The sequence below is a fragment of the Sturnira hondurensis genome, unplaced genomic scaffold (assembly GCF_014824575.4).
Source record: "Sturnira hondurensis isolate 20B ecotype Veracruz unplaced genomic scaffold, ASM1482457v3 Scaffold0001509, whole genome shotgun sequence".
Taxonomy (NCBI): Eukaryota; Metazoa; Chordata; class Mammalia; order Chiroptera; family Phyllostomidae; genus Sturnira; species Sturnira hondurensis.
This window is the reverse complement of record NW_028074140.1, coordinates 2,764,503-2,786,534: the sequence shown is the minus strand read 5'-3', so window position 1 is coordinate 2,786,534 and position 22,032 is coordinate 2,764,503. Positions and strand designations below refer to the sequence as shown.

Sequence of the window (22,032 nt, the reverse complement as noted above, 5' to 3'; positions counted from 1 at the left end):
GATTAAGTGCCAGCTATAAACTAAAAGGTCTCAGGTTCGATTCCCAGTCAGTGCACATGCCTGGGTTTTGGGCCAGGTCCCCAGTAGGGGACATATGAGAGGCAACCTATGAGAGGGGACATATGTTTTGCCCTTTCTCCTTACCTTCCCCGCTCTCTAAAAGTAAATAAAATCTTTTTCTTTTTTTAAAAGATTTTATTTATTTATCTTTAGAGGGGAAGGGAAGAAGAGAAGTAGAGAAGTATCAATGTATGGTTGCCTCTCGTGAATCCCCTGCTGGGAACTGGCCTGCAACCCAGGCATGTGCCCTGACTGGGAATCAGACCAGGATCCTTTTGTTCGCAGGCCCGCACTCAATCCACTGAGCCACGCCAGCCAGGGCTAAAAGTAAATAAAATCTTTAAAAAAGAGATAATATTCTCAATTACCTAAAATATAAGCCACATTCTCAATTACCTAAAATATAAGCCACATTCCTACACAAATACTTCAAACACTTCGAAATGATTAAAGTAAATAATAAATATAAAACATCTCAAAGCAACAACTTTGAACACTTGACCGTATTTTAAACCAGTTGCTTAAACTGGCAAGTCAGTTCACCATGACCATGTTAACTGCTTTAAGTTTTATTTTTTAATTTGAAAAATTGCCTGGGGAATCTCATCATTTCTATGTCTTATATACAGAGTTCTATGAAATATTTAACTTGAACAGCCCTAACTTGAAGGATATATTTCCCTCAATATCACACATTCCTTTCAAGTAAATATTATTCTCTCTTTTTCAGTCCTAACTAAGCCGGTGCTCCCAAATGCTCTAAGAATAAGGACCCTCTTACAAAGAGACTCCATCACAAGCTGTCTACCAACAACTCTAATCAGAGAATGCGAGCCATGAAATCAAGCATGAAGGACGCATCACCACCCCACACGGCAGGCACTCTCCCGTGCACAGTCTCTAAATTCTTGAATGACAATTAGTAACACTGATTTTGTGACGCAGAGTTGTCAAGTTTTCAAATAGGAGTAAATAAAACAATTTTTTTAATCAAAAGATAAAATGATACATTTTAGATAGTGTGAGAAGAATCTGTAGAATAATATAGTAAGCGTTTCTTTCTGTTTTGCTAGCAGTCTGTTAAGCAAAAGCAATAAAAGAATTAGCTGGGTGGAAATCAAAACCATTAACACGTTGAACAGTTATAAAATATAGCTTCTAAATTGCAAGGGAATTTCCTCTCAATTGGATGTGCTTTTGTTTTGTGAGTGACGGTAGTGTTTATAAGAGTTCGGTCCCAACACCTAACTCAATATCTGGCACGTTTCCAAGGAGTTAAATGATGCGGCTCTGAAAAACTCTGTAAACTGCAAACACTACACCCAATGTAAAAATGTTATTACAACCAAAAGAGAAAGAGGTGATCGAAATCCCATACTAATTATGACACTTTGACACTGCATTAAAAATTCAATGCCTGTGCATCACCCTTTTGAGATTACTCTATACCCAGGAGAAAGAAAGCCACACATCCACACATACTCACTTTGTGACAGCAACACTAATCAGGGAAGTTGTTGGAGCTCCTTTCCTTGAGAGGGTTAAAAAAAAAAAGCAACTTAATTTGGTGGAAATCATTAAATACCTTTTATCATCAAGAAGAAGCATAAATCTTTGTGAGAAAACCTTGTTTAGACAACTGAGCCTAGGAACTGAAATAGGAATCTATCCTTCACCTTGGTGTCTCTGAGACCCAGCAGTCTACGAAACTCTCAAAATGCCCTGGCTGGTGTGACTCAGTGGATTGAGTGTCGGCCTGCGAACAGAAAGGCCACTGGTTCAACTCCCAGTCAGGGCACGTGCCTGGGTTGTGGGCCAGGTCCCCAGTTGGGGTGTGTGTGTGAGAGGCAATGGATGTTTCTCTCACACATTGATGTTTCTCTTCCTCTCCCTCCCTCCCTCCCACTCTCTCTAAAAAATAAATAAATAAAATCGTTTACAAAAACTTTCATAAATATAAAAATGCCAAAAAGTAATTTTGAACCTGCATGCTGCACTGATCATAGGAACTGTTACATTAATTTTCACCAATGATGAGAACTGAGTGAAATGGAAATAACGTGAATTTTTATGGGAAGGCTCAGAGAGCTGCAGGAAAGCCTGGGTCCCTCTGGCAACATGGGGCCAAATCATTACTCCTCCCAACCAGGCCTGGCTTTGGTAGATAGTCTTTGAGTACACTCGGTTGACTACATTAACATCAGCATATAATAGTAGTAAAAAGCAAAACAGGCTAAGACAAATCTCCTGGTTTTCCTGGAGTTTTTCCACTGAACATGAAAGCTAAAGACAGTTAAGTGTTCTCATCATCTACAAGATGTAGACATTTTCCCATTAAACTTTTACTATTGAGTATTTTATAAAGTGTAAAATTTACTGCATCAATGGGAATATTGGCCAAATGCCTCAGAATCACGTGGGAATTCACTTATCAAATTTTTATTAAAGAAAAAAGAGTCAGCTTTGGCTGGTGTGTTTCGGTGGATTGAGCGCCAGCCTGTGAACCAAGGGGCTGCTGGTTCAATTCTCAGTCAGGGCCATGGCTGGGCTGTGAGCCAGGTCAGTCCCCCAGTGGGGGGTGCGCGAGAGGCAACCACACATTGATGCTTCTCTTCCTTTCTTTCTCCTTCCCTTCCCCTCTCTCTGAAAATAAATACAATATTCTTTTTTAAAAAGAAGAAAAAAAAGTCAAACTTTAAAAAAAAGTTGTGACTCACTACAAGTTCTTTTTTTTCCTATTTGTTTACTTAGCTTCCTGTTTGGAGAGTAGTACAATAAAGATTATTCATCTGGTCTATTTCTGACCCAAGAGCTTCAAAACACCTTGGAATTCTGAGTGACAGAAGCCTCGGTTATGCTCACAAGGTGACTTGTGGGGCCCCCTAGGCAGCTTCAAGATGGGGGTTGGTAGGTCACCAGAAAGACCAACCATGGCAAAGGGAGGAGGAATCTAGATTGAGTTCAATAACATGTCAATGATTTCATCAATAATGCCTATGGAATAAAGCCCCAATAAAAAAATCTGGACACCAAAGCTCAGTGGAGCCTCCCAGTTGGGAGGGTGATGTGCCCCAAGTTCACAGGCAGAGGGCATGGAAGCCCCAAGTTCACAGGGGGAGGGCATGGAAGCTCTGCAAGCTGTGACCCTTCTAGACCCTGCCCTATGTGTATCCTTTATAATAAAACTATAATTATTAGTATGGTACTTTCTCGAGTCCTAGGGGGTCATTCTAATGAATTAGTGAAACCGAGGGTTCTGGGAAGTTCCAACTTTGCAGACGGCTGGTCAGAACTGCAGATGTTCTGTGGAGCTGGGGATACTTGCAGCCTGCATCTAAAGCCAGTCTTGTGGAGGACGGAGTCCTTACACGTGAGCAAGCCTGACACTAAATCCAGGAAGTTCGTGTCGGAATTTAATTACAGTACACCCGCTTGGGGTAGAAACAACTGGAAGGACAAAGCTGTGTCAAAAAAATAAATTTTACCAATGGTTAAAATAGGTAATAATTCAAAATTGATGCTTCACAAATAGCAGGCAGATGTGACTCAATATGTAACAGAAAGAGTAGTAGAAAACATTTCAATACACTTAAAACACTCGTACTAGGACTTAACAACGGCTACGTTTATCCTCTTACTACTAGACAGGAAAGTCAGCGGGCCTCACCAAAGGCAGACATTCCCGCAGATCATGGCGATGGCATTGTTCCAGCCGTACACCGCCACAGGGAAGTTGAAGGCGGTGATGACTCCAACCAGGCCCACAGGATTCCACTGCTCAATGAGCGCGTGGCCAGGCCCTGAGGACAGAGGCAAGGAATGTGCTCAAGCACGTTCATGGAATGCAGGTCAAATTAGTAAGAACGAAGTCTAAAATCTCTCATTTTCAGAACAAAGGTACACAGGGCCAAGAGGGGATTCCAGGTGCCTCGTGGTGGATCCCTTTACACAGCAGTGGGACTGGGCACACTAATTAGCCACTACAAAAGCTACTGTTACTATATTGCCTTATAAACCGTAACGACAGACACTATACCGCTGATCCTCACACAAACTGATCATTTCATTCAAGGGCACCCAACCAGAACAGTGAAGAACCAAAGCAAGGAGTGATGGCTCAGGAACCCTGGTGAAAAACACAAACCGGCGGCGGGAAAGGCGGTGCTCCCGGCCATCCATCTCACAGGCCACGCCCACACGGCGAGCCAGGACCAGGGAAGCCGCCAGTGGCTGCGCCCCACCGCAGACCCTGCCCCACCGCAGACCCTCCTTTGTTCTAGGCATCCTAACCTCCCTTCAGAGGATGTGCTGGCATGGCCTCCTCCCGACAGGACTTGCCTCTTGCCCTCCAGCCCTCCCCCTTCTCTTTATCCCTCCCCCCCCCCCCAGAGGCCAGTGCAGCCCTGATAACATCACTTCCTCGCTTAAAACCCTTTGATTGTCCAAATGACTACTGGAGCTGCCCTCTGGTAAATGCCAAACTCGCTCTCAGGAAAGCCTGTCCCCTCAGACTGTGCCCTGAAGGCTGTGCTACAGCAGCATAGTTCCCCCCAAACCCCACATTTTCCCACCTGAAGCTTTCATTTTCCCCCCTCCCTATAGTAACTCCTGCCCTGCACTCTACCCCTCCCTTTCTCGAGGACTTAACTTGAATTACTTCCTCTGGGAGGCCTCGGATTACTTTCTCTGGCTAGCTTAGGTGCTCACTGTCTTATCCTATCCTACACCCCATCACAGTACTCAGCCTGTTCTAGTATTATCATCCCTTTACTTATCTCCCACTTGCCTCTCACCTGTAAATGTAAGGAATCTATAACCTTGTAAATTCCTTGAGGACAAGGACAGTGGCTCATTGATCAAGTGTCACCTATCAGATCACCTGGCACCTGGCAGACACTCAATAAGCATTAACTGCATGGATGAGGTCAAAGTTACCCCAAAGCCTCTGCACAGATGAATCATCTACTCTTTAAAATATACATTTAAAATTTTTAAGTAAATAAACATTAAAAATCTATATATCTTTGCTCTGGCCAGGCAGGTTATCCCAATAGATCAAGGTTGTGAGTTCGATCCCTGGTCAGGGCACATCCAAAAATCAACCAGTGAATGCATAAATAAGTGGGACAACAAGTCACTGTTCTCTCTCTAAAATAAATTATTTAAATATATATATATATTTATTTTCTTTCCCGATCATAAATGTAAAACATAATCTCATCATGGACATTTTTGAAAAGTACTCTAGCATAGAAACACAACAATAAAACCCATCAAGAATCCTGCCACACGGGGATAACCACTGTTATCACTCCGGCAGACGTCCAGCCCCCATAATTTCAGTGCGGCCTCCCAGAATCATCTGTTTGCTCCGTTAAACTGTGAACATTACATATCACAGAAGCCCTTACCCTCATCACTGAAACTTCCCAGAGTATAAGGCTGGTCCTTGCAGCATAGTATAACTCACAAAACTGAAAACACCCACCATTTGGGAACAGGTTAAGTAAGTTACAAAGAGGATCTTTCAGCAAATTGCCATAAGAAAGATGAAAGGGGCACCTTTCATATTTCCACTATTCATATAATGGAATAAAATGGAATATTTTCTAAGACCCAATAAGTAGGAAAAAGTATAGAACAGAATGTATAGTTTGCTAATGTTTGTGTTTCCAAAAGACACATATTTGCCTGTGAGTGACTAGAAGCTCTAAAAAGCTATACGAGAAACCAGAAACAGTGACTACTTCCATGGGAATACCATGGGGTACCGGGGGAGTACTTTTCATCCTTTACTCTTCTTTTATTCCTTTTTATTTTGTGATGATTATAACATCTCTTCAAAAAAGTAACATTAAGGTAATTTAAAAATAAGTAAAAACAACCTTCTTATAAAAGTATGGTGTTGGGAGGTAGGCAATTCATAAATGGGATTTTTATTACCCACTAACAGTCAAAATCAGCTCTACCTTTGCCTCATGACATTTAGGTCATTTTTAATGTTTTCTACCAACACCACAAACGAACATCTTTACACATAAACCTTTGTCACATTTCAGACTATTTACTTATATTAGATTCTTGAAACTGGCACTAAATGTAAGACTCCAATTTTTTTCCAGATAGACTGGCACTTCATGTGACTACAAGTCCCCATAAAAGGGTGTCTCACCCATGGACTTGCTGACACCAAGTTCCATCTTCAAAAATTAAAGTGTCTTGATTTGATGTTTCTACCTGCTTCAATTTGCATTTCTGAGTGGTGAGATTAAAGATATTTTCATTCATTTATATGCCACTTACAATTCCTCTTTTGCAAACCATTCTCAGCCAGGGCTTTTTTTGGAGCTCCCTGTGTCAGAGCACAGAACTCAGAGCTTCAGTGACTTCACTGCTTACGTTCAGAAGGCAGAATGGGTCCCCCAATCATCCGTGATAAGCCGACAGCATAATCACAAATATCCACGTACTCTTGAACTTCTCCCACACCTTCTACTAAGATTTTCCCCATCTCCAAAGACACCTAAAAATACAAAAAAATCAAGCTATATTTTTCCAACCGAATCTACATGCTAAACATTAAAATGATAAGGTGGAAAATGCAAAACATATTTTGTGTGTTTTGGGAGGTATTAAATTTCAGAAAATCTGTCATATTTTTTCTGAAAAATTTTACAACCCAAGGATAGTCTTCACTTTTCCTGTCTGCTGTTTTCATCTTTCCTCTAAAGAAAAGACTTTTGAAATGTATAAATTGCTTTTCTTAAAAATCACAATCTTATGCCCTGCCCAGCATGGCTCAGTTGGTTGAGCATCATCCCACAAAGCGAAAGGTCGTCGGTTGGAGTCCTGGTCAGGGCACGTGCCTGGGTTGCTGCCCAGTCGTGGAGTGCGTGCAACTGGGCAAACAAGCAGTGTTTCTCTCACACATCAATGTTTCTCTCCCTCTCTTTCTCCCTCCCTTCCCCTGTCTAAACATGATTAATAAAAGCTTTAAATATATATATATACAGAAAGCAAAAGTAGATAAATTGAATGTCATCAAAATTGAAACTTTAAAAAAAATCACCACGCTATATACAGAAATGCATGAAGACCTTATTCACCTCTAGAAGATTATATTTTTATTACAGAAATACTTTACCAAGCTTCCTAGAACTTGAATCTTCTCTCGCAAGGCATCACCAATCTGTCTCACTATTTCTCCTCGCTTTGGAGCAGGAACCTAAAGAAAAGAATGGATTTTAGAGTCCCATTCAGAGGGTAAACTCGTTGCCCTGCCTGGTGTGACTTAGTTGGTTGGGCACCGTCCACGAACCAAAAAGTCGCCAGTTCATTCCTGCTCCGGGCACATGCCTGGGTTGCAGGTGTACTGCCCTGGGGCACATACAGGAGGCAACCAGTTGATGTTTCTCACCCTCTTTCTCCCTCCATTCCCCTCTCTCTAAAATCAAAAATAAAATAAAATATCAAAGCGTAAACTCATGTCTCTAATACTCTATTAGGTAAATGTGCTGTGAGCGAGCAAACTATAAGCAAACGACTTTTTTGATCACACCAGGACTGTGATATGTATGGCAGGCCCCAACGCCAAGACCAACAGCCCAGAAAGCATTCAAATGATAGGTTCAGAGTGAGCAAGGGACCATGCCAAGAAGAGAGAAATTCAGAGGCTGAACACAGTCTTTTGGGATGACTCCAGAAAGCTGAAAACACCCTAAAGATCTACATGCCTTTATGATTCCCAGCAATGAGTTGTTATGGGCCAAACTGGCTTCACGCCCAAACCCGTGATGCAGCTTCCCTATAAACTGGTATTGCATAATACGTCCAAATCCTATCATTCGCTCACCAAATATTTTCTGAACACCTACTCCATGACAGCAGTACCAAGAAGCACTGGGACTAAAATAAGAAGTGAGGCATTTATGGAGCTAAGTAATATCTAGTGGGAGGCTCAGGGATAAAAAAGGCTCATGTGGTTACAAACTGCCAAAAGGGTTATAAAGTCCAAGGAAATGAAGAGGGTGCTGAGACAGAGAATACAGCAGGTGTGGGGGATACATGGGTAAGTTGTTTAACCTAAATGGTGGTTGGGGAAATCTCTAAGGAGGTGAGATTTAAGCTGAAACCCAAAGAATAGGAAAAGTCAACCATAGGAATATTCTCCCAGCAGGAAAAAAAAAAAGAGAGATCCAGGGAAAACGAAAGCTTGTCCTATTTGTCACATTTGAGGGTCCAGTGGGAAGGCCCACATGCCTAATGTTAAAAACTTTTAAGGAGTCAGAATCTTAGCCAAGTGCAATGGGAAGTCTTTAACAGTTTTTAAGAAGCAAAACAAAATGATTTGCTTTAGCTCTTAAGGTCACACTGTCTGATGGGTAGAGAATAGATCGTGGTGGAAAGAGAAGTAGGGAATCCAACTGAGAATTCACGAGGGCCCTTGCAGGCGCCTCAGCTGGTTGCAGCAACTGACCTGCACACCGAAGGCTGCAGGTCAATCCCGGGTCAGGGCGCACACCTGAACTGCGGGGTCGATCCCCAGTTAGGGCGCACATGGGAGACGGCTCACCTATGTTTCTCCCATTCTCTCTCCCCCTCTCCCTTAAATCAATACAAACAGAGAGAGGGAGGAGGCTCTGGCTCATCCTCACCAGAGAAGGAGGATGCACAGAGGGTGTGGAGGGGCAGACACAGGTGGCCTTCTAAGCTAAAATTGTCCCATGAAAGAAAGCAGCACTCAGCATTCCCAGTTTTACTGTCTGTGGTAGTTCCAGTTAAGAGGGAGAAATCCATTTTTATTAACTAGTCTTCTACATTTTTATACTTTGTTTCCTTTCCTTTCAAGAAAAAACGTTCCCCTTGAAAAACCCCGGGCTTAACTCGAGTGAACTAAATGGAACAGTGGTTTGTGCTCACACAGGCAAGGCCAGCCCAGAGGACCGTGGCCACCCAGGGCCTCCACATGCGTGAGGAGCCAAGAGGGAAAAGGCATAGACCTGGAGAAGATCTGGTTCCGCTCGGTTCTTGTGGGAGGCCCCAGTGACCTCCAACTCGCTGCCCCCGCTGGTGGGAGCCTGGGAGGCACAATTAGGAAAATCTGTCTCTTCCCCAAACTCTGAACTCAACTGCTTAACTCGAATTCTAGTTAAGTGGGTTCCCAACGGACACTACCATCACCTAGAAAAGCAACCTAGTCCCACTTAGCAGCCCCCATTGTACAGGGAGGTCTGAACTGTATGAGAAGTATGAGAAAGGACATAAGACACAGAGCCCGGCACTGCTGAGTAAGAGCAGACTGCTAAATGAGATCCTGAATGCAAACACAACAGCAAAGTACAGCCCAATATTAAAGGCTGGCATCACAACGTCAGCTGCCGCCCTGGAGCGAGGACAGATGTACAGGCCAGTTCAGAAAAAGAAAAGGCTCTGAATTCACACTCTCTCCTCTAACACGACTGTGGTTACCCTGGGTAAATATACACTCCTAATAGACACTTCTGGTCCAATGTTTCACTGGCATTCAAAATGGCGTATACAAAGAGCTAAATACTAATATAAATGACGGACTTTATATATACATTTAATAAAACGAATCAATACTGGCTTCCAGTCATAGAAATGTTCCACACTAATGCAAGCTGTTAATAAACTTGCTCAGAGTGAAGGGGGAGCAGGAAAGAACTCTGTACTTTCTGCTCTTCTTTCTGTTGAGTGGGCTCAGAACAAGTCACTCCAGAACCTGCCACTTTGACATGTGGATTACTTTGTGCTGAAGGCACACAAGACGCAGCAGACTCAGGAAAAGCATTTTAGTTCCCCTTAACTTCCTAGAAAAATTTGGAAAGGGGGGGGGCTGCATCAGGAAAAGAGCTAGCACCAGATATAACTTTTTATATCCGAGAGACTTACCTGCATAGCAGGGCAAACATTTGTAAACCAAACATTTGCTCGTTAAAGCCCGAGACACCTCTTCAATTCCTTCACCCAAGATGCTATGTAAGCACCAGTTACCTGGTTGCCTTTCGGTTTAATATCTTTGAGGGAACTTTAATGTACAGAATTAAAATTTGTTTTACTGTTAATCTGCCTTAGTCAATTAAATTATTAGACCAGCCATAGAACTTAAAATGAAAGAAAGGAAAATGTTTCCTCCCCTACACTATGAACCTAAAACTGCTCTAAAAAATAAGTTTGTTAATTTCTTTTACAAAAAGCACAGTGGTGCCTCGGTATTCATTGTTAATTCCTTCCGGAACTCACATCTAGTGCAGAAACCTACGAATGCCGAAACCCACAAATGCTGAAACCTATGAGTGCCGAAACCTATGCGTACCAAACAATGAAGCAATTTCTCTTGAGGGGCAACATCATGACTCCTACAAGTTCTAGCAAATGTGACAAGTCCTTAGCAGGTGTTGAGTGCTGAACCGTTTTTCTCATCAAAATGCGAGGAGTACAGGGTTTGATGTGTTCTGAAGCCAATGAGTAGTACCAAGGTATAACTGTATATGTACAAGAATACATACATGACGGGTAAAAATTTTTCAGTAATTCTAGGCTGGCATAATGCAATCACAGGTCACAAAATTTTACATACATCATGTACATATGCATGTAACTAGAATAAACATAACTATGAAATAACCACATAGAAGAATGGAAGGAAATGCACCAAAACATAACTCTAATAACCATTCTGTACGGAGAATATAAGGAAATAAAATTTGATTCTCTTGTTTACTGCATCATCCAATTTTTTAAAAAAGTAAAGAATATGTATTACATTACTTTTACGATCAGAAAAAAAATAAGGTTTTACTTCTGGTCAAGGTGGTGGCATAGGCAGATATGGCTCACCTCTTCCCACAACCACATCAAAATTACAACTAAAATAAAGAAGAACCATCACTCAGAACTGTCAAAAATAGAGTTGAATAGAAGACTGACAACTATGTAATTAAAGAAGCCACATCTACTCAGACTGGTAGGAGGGGCACAGATGTGGAATGAGTTGGTCCCTCACTCAGATGTGGTGGATAAAAATTTGGGAGGGATATCTCAGGAGCAAGAAGTCCCAGCCCCACATCAGGTACCCCAGCCCAGGGTTCCAGTGCCAGGAAGATAGGTTTCCACAACTTCTGGCTGCAAAAACCAGAGGGGATTGAGTCAACAGAAGAAACTTCTGGAGCCCCAAGCAGTTCCTCTTAAAGAACCTACACATGGACTCACCTACTCAGACTCACTCCCTCTGAGCTCCATCAGCGGGGTAGCAGCTTGAAAGACACCGGTGGCATACAAGGAGAAACTGAAGTGTCCGGCATCAAATCGAGCAAAAACCATTGTCCCTTCTCAAAACCTTCCCTCCAGAGAGCCACAGAGCCAACAAGATGGTACCATATCTGAGACTCCATTAACCTGGCTAACACTGTTTGCCCCATCCTAGAGATCCCTTGAGAGTCTGGCCTACCCAAGCTGTTCTTTCACATGAATGGGTGGTCTTGCCTTCTGCTTCACAACTTCCTAAATCCTATCAGACGAGTAACAGCTGGCCTCCATGGGCCACCAGCCATGCTACCTCTTGGTAAGTGGCCCCAGGACCTGCACTAGCAGTAGCCAACCTAGATTCACAGCTTGGCTTCACCTGGGAATCTCCAAGCCCAGCACAAGTAGCAGCCATCTCAGATTGCTTTATAGCCCAGGCAAGATGACCCCAGGCAAAACACGAGTGGGGGCTGACCTTGGCCTACACCACTTGGGAAACTCAAGGCAGTGTACTGAGTGGGCAGCTACAGACCACATCAGAGCACCACCACCCAACCCCTGCACAGCTGATCTTCCACAGAGGGTGGTAGTCAGTGGTCACAGCAGTACTTGCAGCTGACTGGTCTGGGTAAATTCCTCCCACTGACCTGCCAACAGCAACCAAGGCTCAACTACAAGAGGAAGGCCTACTCAGCCCATACAAAGAGCACACCTTGAGTACCCAGCTTGGATAATAGGGGGGCTGTGCCACTGGACCCTACAGGACACCTACTACATTAGGCCACACTACCAAGACATGGAGGCAAAGCAGCTCTACCTAATACATAGAAACAAACACAGGGAGGCTGCCAAAATGAGGAGACAAAGAACATGGTCCAAATGAAAGAACAGATCAAAACTCCAGAAACTAAGAACTAAACAAAATGGAGATAAGCAACCTATCAGATGTAGAGTTCAAGACACTGGTTATAAGGATGCTCAAGGAACTGAGTGAGGAAGCTCAACAGCATTAAAAAACCCAGTCAGAAACAAAGGGCACACTACTGAAATAAAGAACAATTTCCAGGCAAACAAGAGTAGAGTGGGTGAAGCCAAGAATGAAATCAATAACTGGGAAATAAGAAAACAAAAAACAACCAACCAGAACAAGAAGAAAAAAGGATCCCCAAAAAACAAGGACAGTGTAAGCAACCTCCAGTGGTCCAACGTTCGCATCATTGGGCTACCAGAAGGAGAAGAGAAAGATCAAGAAATTGGAAATCCATTTGAAAAAATAATAAAAGAAAACAAACTTTCCTCATTTGGTGAAGGAAATAGACATACACGTTCAGGAGGCAGAAAGAATCTCAAATAAGATGGATGCAAAGAGGCCCTCTCCAAGACACATCATAATTACAATGCTAAAGGTTAAAGATAAAGAGAGAATCTTAAAAGCAGTTATTTGCCTGCAGGGGAGTTCCCACAAGACTGTCAGCTGATTCCTCAAACTTTGCAGGAAAGAAGGGATTGACAAGAAATATTCCAAGTCACAAAGAGCAGGGACCTACAGCTAAGACAGCTCTACCCAGCAAGCTGTCATTTAGGATTGAAGGGCAGATAAAGAGCTTCACAAACAAGAAAACACTAAAGGAGTTCATCATCACCAAGCCATCATTATATGAAACACTAAAAGGACTTGTTTAACAAAAAGATCAAAACTATGAACAATAAAATGGCAATAAATACATTTCTATCAAAAATCGACTCTAAAAAACAAACTGAGCAAACAAGAAGAACAGAGACAGAATCGTGGATACAGAGTGATTTGACAGTTGCCAGATGGGAGAAGGATGTGGAGGAACGGGTGAGGAGGTGAGGGGATTAAGAAGCAAAAATAGGTAGTTACAGAACAGCCATGGAGATGTTAAGCACAGTACCGGAAATGGAGTAGCCAAAGAACCTGTACACATGACCCACGGACATGAACAATGGTGCGGAGATTACCTGAGGGAATGGAGGGTGCTGGGTGGAAGGAGGGGCACAAAGGGAGAAAAATAATGACAACTGTAATAGGATAATCAATAAAACAGAATTTTTTTATGAAATACGTCATTTTCTAAACATCACAGTAATGACACTGCTCTGGACATGGGCCTCCACCCAGGTGGGGTAAACTTTTACTTGGCACAACTGTTTATTTTTGGAGGTGGTATTTTCCTGCGCAGGGATAGCTTTGATTGTGTATCATTGAAACTTCAGCCTAATTTATGGGCAGAATTAGTGAAGTAGAGGAAACATGTCCCTCGTGGTTTGCACAGAAGCAGTCACTTAGCAAACAGCAGAGCTACACCCAACCCAGGGCTCTCCTGGAGAGTCTGTCCCTCCCGAGACCCCCCAGCAATGGCTGACTCAGAGAAAATACTGGGCGCAGCAGTCCCACACCCAGCGGCATGTGGTTTATCACTGGCAGGTTACTGAGGTTTGCCACGTGCCAGGCTCTTCTGTAAGCATTTTCCACGATTAACTCATTGATTATCCCACTTGCTGGTGATAACTCGGGAAGTAGGCACCCAAGCTCTCTCCTTTTCACAGGACAAAACACACCGTGGTGAAGTAATGTGCCCAGGTATAGCGCTGGGTTAACCACCGGGGACAGTCCTACAGCCTCCATCCTAGAATTTTTGGTGGCAGACCAAAAGGGATATTCAGGATGAGGTGAGCGCAGACTGGGAGATCCCAGCTGTCCTGGTTCTTTACTCGCCCCTCCTCCAGAGCCTGGCCCTCATCTAGGGACAGCTCAGCAGGGCCAAGCTCCAATCACAGTCCCTGTACTGTGCATGTAGCCTCTGATGGACATGGAGCTGAAGGAGGTGGAACCCGTCTCAAAGCCTGAGTAACTGCAGCCCCTGCCCTCTGAAGGAGCTGCTACAATGCCCTGTGAACCAGAAACGTGGACCTATTTGGAGGAACTCCCCACCCCCCCATAAAAGTGGCAGGGAGGGAAAAGAAGCAAATGGATATTTTTAATACAGGTATTCCTCGCACTTTGCTTAATTACAAGTTGGTGAATAAAGAGTAGTCAATAGCATGCATTTGTGCTACATCAGCAAGAGTTTTAATACATTTAAAATGACCAATTCATGCTGAAGAGCAAACAAGAAGAACAGAGACAGTAAAAGGCACTATTCTAAAACTACAGCAGGAGATTATCACAGCCCCCACAGAGCTCCCGGTTCAGCAAGGGGGCACCGACCTGCTCTTCCGATGTTCTGACCTTTCTTTATCTCATTGAACTACAGTAAGTAAGTAATCATGCCATGGCCTCCATACTTACATCTGCCCAGATTCTCCATGCTTCTCTGGCTTTCTTCACAGTTTCTTCATAGTCAGCCATACTAGCCTAAATTAAAAATTGAGGAGTTTGGGTGGGGTGAGAATAACAAAAAAGAAATTAAAAGAATTAATAAAAAGAATTAGAGGGAACCCTGACCAGTGAGGCTCAGTTGGTTGGCTGTCATCCCCCAAAGCAAGAGGTCCCTGGTTTGATTTTTGGTCGGGGCACCTGCCTAGGTTGCAGGTTGGGTCCCTGGTCAGGGCTCTCCATGGCTGATGTTTCTCTCCTCTTGCTCCCTTCCTCCCCCTCTCTCTCTTAAAAAGGGGGGTGGAGGGGACAGGGGATGGAAGAGGAAAGGAAAGTGATCCTCTTCTAAGAACACACAGATTATTTTTGGCAAAGAATTAGAAATCTCTCTAAGGTTTGTGGTTTGGAATGACTTTCACAGCCTATACTTCCAAAAGCTTGCTGGGACCCAGTAGGACTCTTTAGAATCCAGCTGTGCTTTTTTCAGCCTTGGTTCTCAAAGCAAGGTCCATCAGCCTCATCTGCAAACAACACCTGAGGCGTACTTGAATAGAACCTTGGCCTCCAACCCAGATTTAAGAGGTCTGAACCCTCACCCTAGAAGGCCCCAGATGATTCAGAAGCAAGGCCTTAAAGCACAGGTGGCAAACACAAGGCTCACGGGCCAAATCTGGTCCTCACCTTATTTTATCTGCCCAGCACCTTGTTTCTGCCAAGCAGCAGCTCCAAGCTACTTGCCACTAGTTAAGTAGTTACATTTCTACAGTCCTAAAATTACATTCATCCCTTCGAAGGCAACCTCAATACTGATGTGGCCCCTGGTGAAAATGAGTTTGACACCCCTGCCTTAATGGGACCCCCCCTCTTCCTAGTCTTCGTTGTGGTTCACTTTTTCTAGGGCACACACACCTCCATCCAAAGAGTGGACAGTCTCTCCTAGGCATTCTTAAAAAGGAGAAACACACTGTTCTTTGACTTTTTGATTTTGTATTGCTCTTGATCACTCCCACTAACTCTGCATAGTCTGTTTGCATGAAAAACAAAAGTACTTACCTGTCGGACTCTTGCTATTGGCTCATTGTTAGCAGGACAATAGGTTGTGATAACCTAAAAACAAAAAGATGACCACCTTATTTAGAAAATGTAATCCCTTCGGAAATTGGGAAAGGAGACCAAATGAGGGAAGAAAAAGGGGAGGAAGAAGAAAAAAGGTGAAGATACAATATCCACACTTGGAATCTTAACTTGTTACAAATAAGCCACGCTACAGAGCTTTTCATTTTGACCCAAACATTCAGAACCACCTTCCTGCAAAACTCATCCTTGCCACCTAAGTATTCGGTGCATTAACAAAAGTGTTATTTCACCTTTTTCCATTAATAACAGACCCAACTTGAGTTTTACTTATTCCTTCTGTCCCTGACTCTGTCCAGCCTCTGGTCCTAAGGTAAGACGGCCAAAGCCGAACTATGGAAAAGGACCGTGTCCACACAAACCGAAAAGGTCTAGGTGAAAAGGTCAACTAGAAAAAGAAAATGCCTTCAGCAGGAAATATTTTATCCAAGAACTTAATAATTAGATGGCATATGGGGGGAAAAGAGACCAACAGGAAACTACCAATCGGGGGTTGGGGGAAGGGCATTAAAACCACTTGCTTTTCCCACAGTCACCCAAAGGAAGATGCTTCCCCTAACCAACCAGGTTAATTATGTAACATGCACAAAGTTTGTTGCATATTATATAACATTTCCTTACAAAAACTTTTTAAGCGCCTCTCAAAAAAACCTAGGCGACAATTACCTTATCTTTCCATCGTATTCCATAAAAGGTTTTACTGAGCACTACCTGGGTGCTAGGCATGGTGTTAGGCTCTGGAAACTGAGAAATGCGGAAAAGCCGGTGAAAACATGTCAGGATTCCAGGAAGTCCGGGCTTGCAAATTCCAAAGGATTTCAGAAAACAAGGCAATATAAAACTATAGTCTAAAACATTTCCTGTGGCATATGTGATATCTGAGGAGCCAGTCAAGAACAAACTTCATTTCCACCGTTTAGCGTGCGGCATTTCTCACTACACATCGCATTACTCTAAGTAAACGTGAAAATTTCATCCCGACCAGCTCCAAAATGGCATCGAATCGACTCTCCACAGCACACGAGGACCTAAAACCTCGGGGTATTTTTTAAGGCTCCCTACATGAGAAAACTTTTGCTGTGGAGCATGGAAACTTCCCACCCAGTACAACCACCTACAGCAACAGTGGGGAGTGGGACTGAGCAGAGCCCGCCCGGCCTCCCGGGGCGAACTGGAGCTGCAGAGATTCCCCGGGACGCCCGCATACCTCTCCCCGGCCGCCCCAGCTTCCATTATACACGCCCTCGTTCTCCTCGCGGAGCCCCAGCTCCTTCAGCCAAGCATACTGGGGCTGATTGATGAGCAGAGTGGACATGAAGGCGGCAGGGCTGTTCCAGGTTCCTAAGAGCTTACTCCGCCTTGCAACGTGCACACACAGCTGGCGGGACACAAGCCACATACCGACCCTCGGAGGTTCCAGCGCGCCTGCGGCTCGAGGGGCTGCAGAAATAGAGCCCCGCCCCGCGCCCGGGAGAATCCATTGGGCAGGCCCGGCCCGGCCCGGCCCCGCCCGGGACACGCCTCCCGCCAGCTGAAGGCCTGCTCCAGTCTTCACCCGGAGCTTCATGTTTAGGTCTGGAACTAAGTGGGTGCTACAGAAAAGAAACGAGAGGCCTACTGCCACCTAGTGAAAGACGCCGGAAGCCGCGGCACCAGCTAGAGGTTGTTTCCAGCAAAATCCTGGCTCTCAAGGACACTAGGTTAGACCAGGGCTTCTCAGACTGTAATGTGCATGTAATCGTCAAGCCATAGTGTTAAACGCACTTTCTGAATCCATGGTTCTGGCCTGGGGTCTGAGAATCAGCATTTCTAAACAGCTCCCTAGTGATGGTGGCGCCGCTGTTTCATGGAATAACCAAAGGAGGGGTTTTGTTTGTTTGTTTGTTTGTTTATTTGTTTGGGTGAAGGGAGGGAGAGGTTGTTTTCACTGCTTTGCTATATTACAAATTAGAGTTTTCTAATTAATGGAAATGTTATACTTTCTTCTAAATAGCCTGCCTGAGTATATTCTTGCTTTTGAAAAACAAAGAGAGTTTTGTATCAGTTTTCTTCATTCTCAGTTGCTTCTATCTTCCGGCAATATCCACTCCACTACCATCCCATTACCCATCTAATTCCACGACAATGGGGCCTATCTTATGCAAGGGAAATACTGAGATCTCAATCTATACATAAACACATCTACATAAACCTATATAGTCTTCTCACTGTGCCTTCACCCTTACTGATATCTCCACCGGTATGGCATAAATAATTTCAGCAAATACTAGACATGTATCAAGCACCTACCAAGAAACTGTGGTAAGTGCTGAATAGTGCTTCTGTTTTAAATGTTATATTTTTCCCTGTGAAGGCAAGTACCATCTCTGACTCATCCTTTCATAGCTCCACAATTCCCATCATTGTATCAGGGTCATGTCCACCTATATGAAGGAAGGAATGAAAAATGAACCTTTGAACACACCACAGGAGTAATAAGCATAGATACTCTGTCCAGAATTGGTAATTTCTGTCAACAACCCAGCTACTGTCTTCCATCTAACACTGGGATTGAGGCAGTAATTCTCTCCATTTAAAAAATGTATGTATTGATTAATTTGAGAGACAGATGGAGTTATTGTTCCACTTATTTATGCATTTATTGGTTGATTCTTGTACTTGCTCTGGCCAGGGATTAAACCCACAATCATGGTATATGGAGACAATACTCTAACTGAACCAACTGGCCAGGGCATAATTTCCTTCATTTTTTTCTAATTATTATTATTTTTATTTCTGGGCTTTCTATTCTTTTTTTTTTTAATATAATTTTTATTTAATTCTTGTTCAAGTACAGGTTTCTGTCTTATATTCCCAACCCTGCCCGCCCCCGCCCCATGCTCCCCGCCTCCCTCCCCTTTCCACCCCCCACCCTTAGTTATTGTCCATGTGTCCTTTATACTTGTTCATGTGAGTCCATTTCCTTTTCCCCTATGATTCTCTCCCCTCTGGACCCTGTCAGCCTGTTCCTTTTTCTAATTATTTTAACTGAGAATTTAATTGTTCTCCATTTCTGGCTGCCAGCAAGATTCTTTGTACACGTATCCCAACAACACACTGTCCTTCTCTTTTCCTCATTTGATTCGAAAATGAAAAAACATCTACAGATGCACCAAAATTTAGGAGCAACCCATAATGCCCTTTGGAAATGTTAACTCCCTTCTCTTCACTAAGTCAAAGAGAGAAAGATTTGGGGTTGTCAGCCAAATCTGGGAGGATAGTCATCAGCAAAGGCCAATTTTGAAAACTAGGATCACATCTCTCTTCCACTTCCTTTTTTCAAAACTCAATTCTGTCCAAGAGGTCAGGAAAAAATGAATTTTTATGAGGCAGAGCATGAGGAGATAAAATTAAATGAATCATATAAATGTATATTTCATATATGAAAGAGAATTAAATGAATCATATATGAAAGCTTATAGAAAAAGTGCAAAGCACTATAGAAATTTAAATGTACTGACTGAACTTAGAACAGCTTGAATTAATTCCATATTAAAAGTGGCCGGATTTACAAATGGTCAGTTCTGCTGTTCAAATGACTTATCAAAGGCATCACAGGATGGTGATTTAGGCAAGGACTCTGGAATTACAGCATAAGTACAAATAACCTGTGCTTAGGATATCCTTGGCAAACGCTAACTGTCTTCGTTCTTCAAAGATAGCTGGCCAGGAGGCAGATGTAACTTGAACATGTATCCTTGCCCCAAGGCAGCAGTAAATTGGAGAAATCACCGTGACTTAGAATACCATTTCATTATTGCAAACTGGGAACCCGATTGATTTGTCAGAAAGTAGGCAAGTGACACTATTGTTTTGGGCAGACTGATATTGATCCAATTCACAAAAATTGATGCTACCAACTAGAATGTTGGCTTACTATTTTATAGGAATGATTATCTTCAGAAACCTGACCATTTATAGCCCCCGATCAATTCATTCTCTTCCAGGACACTCACTACCTATGTGGTTGTTTAATGAGCCCAGAATCGGAAGAAGAGTTGTTAATTAACAATAAATTATTCCAGCCCTGGCTGGTGTGGCTCAGTGGATTGAGGGCTGGCCTAGGAACCAAAGGGTCACCAGTTTGATTACCAATCTGGGGCACATGCCTGTGTTGAGGACTAGGTCCCAGGTACGGGACACATGAGAGGCAGTTACACATTGATGTTTCTCTCTCTCTTCCTTCCTCCTTTCCCCTCTCTAAAAATAAATTAATTAATTAATCTTTAAAAAAGTAAATAAATTATTCCAGCGTGGGTAATAGCACTAGACTAAGACGGTCTCCTTAAATGTGCAAATTAATTTATAGACTCAGTGCAGTCCCAACCAAAATACCAGAATTAGCAAGCAGACTCTAAAGTTTAAATGGAAATGCGAAGGACCTAGATCAGCCAAAACAGTTTTTGTACGGGTTGGTGGGGGGAGAGAACAAATTTACCTGATTTTAATCATTATTATAACAATTTCACAATTATTACAAAGCTATAGTAATCAAGAAAGTTTCGAACCACACAATCGTGGTTCAATTTCCAGTCAGGGCACATGCCTGGGTTGCAGGCCAGTTCCCAGCAGGGGACTCACGAGAGGCAACCATACATTGATATTTCTCTCCTCTCCTTCCCTTTCCCTCTAAAAATAAATAAATAAAATCTTTTTTAAAAGTTTCACATTGCTGCAAAGGTATACATAAAGATCAATGAAACAGGCCAGAGAACCCAGAAATAGACCCCTGTATAAATAATCAATTTTCAGTGAAAGTATCAAAGAAATTCAATGAGGGAAAGGACAGTCTTTTCAATGAATGGTGCTATAGCAATTAGATATTCACATGCAAAAAAAGAACCTTGACTGTTACTTCATGCTGTATAGTTAACTCAAAATGGACCGTAGACCTGAAGGTAAGAACTAAAATTCTAAAACTTCTGGAGGAAAACAGAGAAAATATTTCAGGGGTGGGGGGAGACTATTCTATGATGTTTAGTTACATCCCATACCACAAATTATAGTATGAAATCTGACTCCTACCCCACACCATACACAAATCAGTTCCAGGGCGATTGTAATTCTGGGTGGGAAAAGTAAAACAGTAAAGTTGTCCAAGACTTAGGAGGTCCGCAGTCAAGACTCAGCTCTTTAATAGCTTAGCTGTGTAGCCTCTATTCATTTCTCAAAAGAAGAAACTGGACCAGGTGATTTTTAAAATTCTTTTATATGTCTTGCCCTGACTGGTGCAACTCAGTGGATTGGGTGCTGGTCTGTGAAACGAAAGGTCACCCATTCCATTCCTGGTAGGGCCACATGCCTGGGTTGTAGGCCAGTCCCCACCTGGGGTTGTGTGAGAGGCAATTAACTGTTCCTCTCACACACCAATGTTCTTCTCCCTTTCTTTCTCCCTCCCTTCCCCTCTCTCTGAAAATAAATAAAATCTTTTTAAAAATTCCTTTATATGTCTTAAATTCACATTTCAAAAACCTATATTCATTCTTTTCTATACAGTCTAGAAACATATCCTAAGGAAATAATAAAACAAGTTTGCAAAAATATGTCAATTGCAAAATTGGCTAGAGCCTAAATGTACACTATCAGAGACTAAATACAGGTACCCATTGCAAAGGTACCTCCCTAGCAATGGAATACTAGGGAGTGATTAAAACAGAACTAGATCTTTGTATTTAGGTACATAAAGGTGTCTTGGATAAATTGCTATATTGTTTACTTCTTTAAAACAGACTACACAATAGTAAAAGGTACAAATAATAAGATCCTGTTTATGTAAAAAATATTCAATAAATATTTCTTCATCACCTACTACATACAAGCAGTCACTGGGCAGGACACTGGGAAAAACAACACTGAATAAAAGAGACATTTTGGTGGGACACTCAAAGAATAACACAAATATGCATGTGAGTGTTGATGCCCTGAAGAAAATAAAAGGGTTCGGGAGTGACAATAGAGGTTCCTGTTTGGCGGTGGTCGAAGAAGCTTCGATCAGAAACCTGAATCATCGGCAAAGAACAGGGTGTTCAGGACATCGGAGGGCGCTGACTGGCAGGGGAAACAGCAACTGCAAAGGCCTTGAACCTGGAAAGAACAAAGATGCCTGAGGAACCACGTGAGCAGCGCCACCGCGGTTGAGGAGCTGGAAAGCTGGAGGGGACACAGGCGCAGGCCAGGGGCCCTGTTTGCGGTGC

General features: G+C 43.0%; 1 protein-coding gene across 1 annotated transcript in view; it reads right to left on the bottom strand.

Moving 5' to 3' along the window:
• Positions 1-17,235, bottom strand: part of ALDH7A1 (aldehyde dehydrogenase 7 family member A1) — a 43,549-nt gene extending 26,314 nt beyond the window's left edge. The window contains exons 1-7 of the mRNA XM_037028597.1: positions 17,007-17,235; positions 15,719-15,772; positions 14,639-14,704; positions 7,205-7,285; positions 6,460-6,583; positions 3,728-3,860; positions 1,547-1,591 (exon numbers count right to left, since the gene is read on the bottom strand). Coding sequence (XP_036884492.1) covers positions 1,547-1,591; positions 3,728-3,860; positions 6,460-6,583; positions 7,205-7,285; positions 14,639-14,704; positions 15,719-15,772; positions 17,007-17,198 — 695 coding nt within the window. The 5' untranslated portion in view covers positions 17,199-17,235. The remainder of the gene's footprint in view (positions 1-1,546; positions 1,592-3,727; positions 3,861-6,459; positions 6,584-7,204; positions 7,286-14,638; positions 14,705-15,718; positions 15,773-17,006) is intronic.
• Between the last annotated feature and the right edge of the window lie 4,797 nt (positions 17,236-22,032).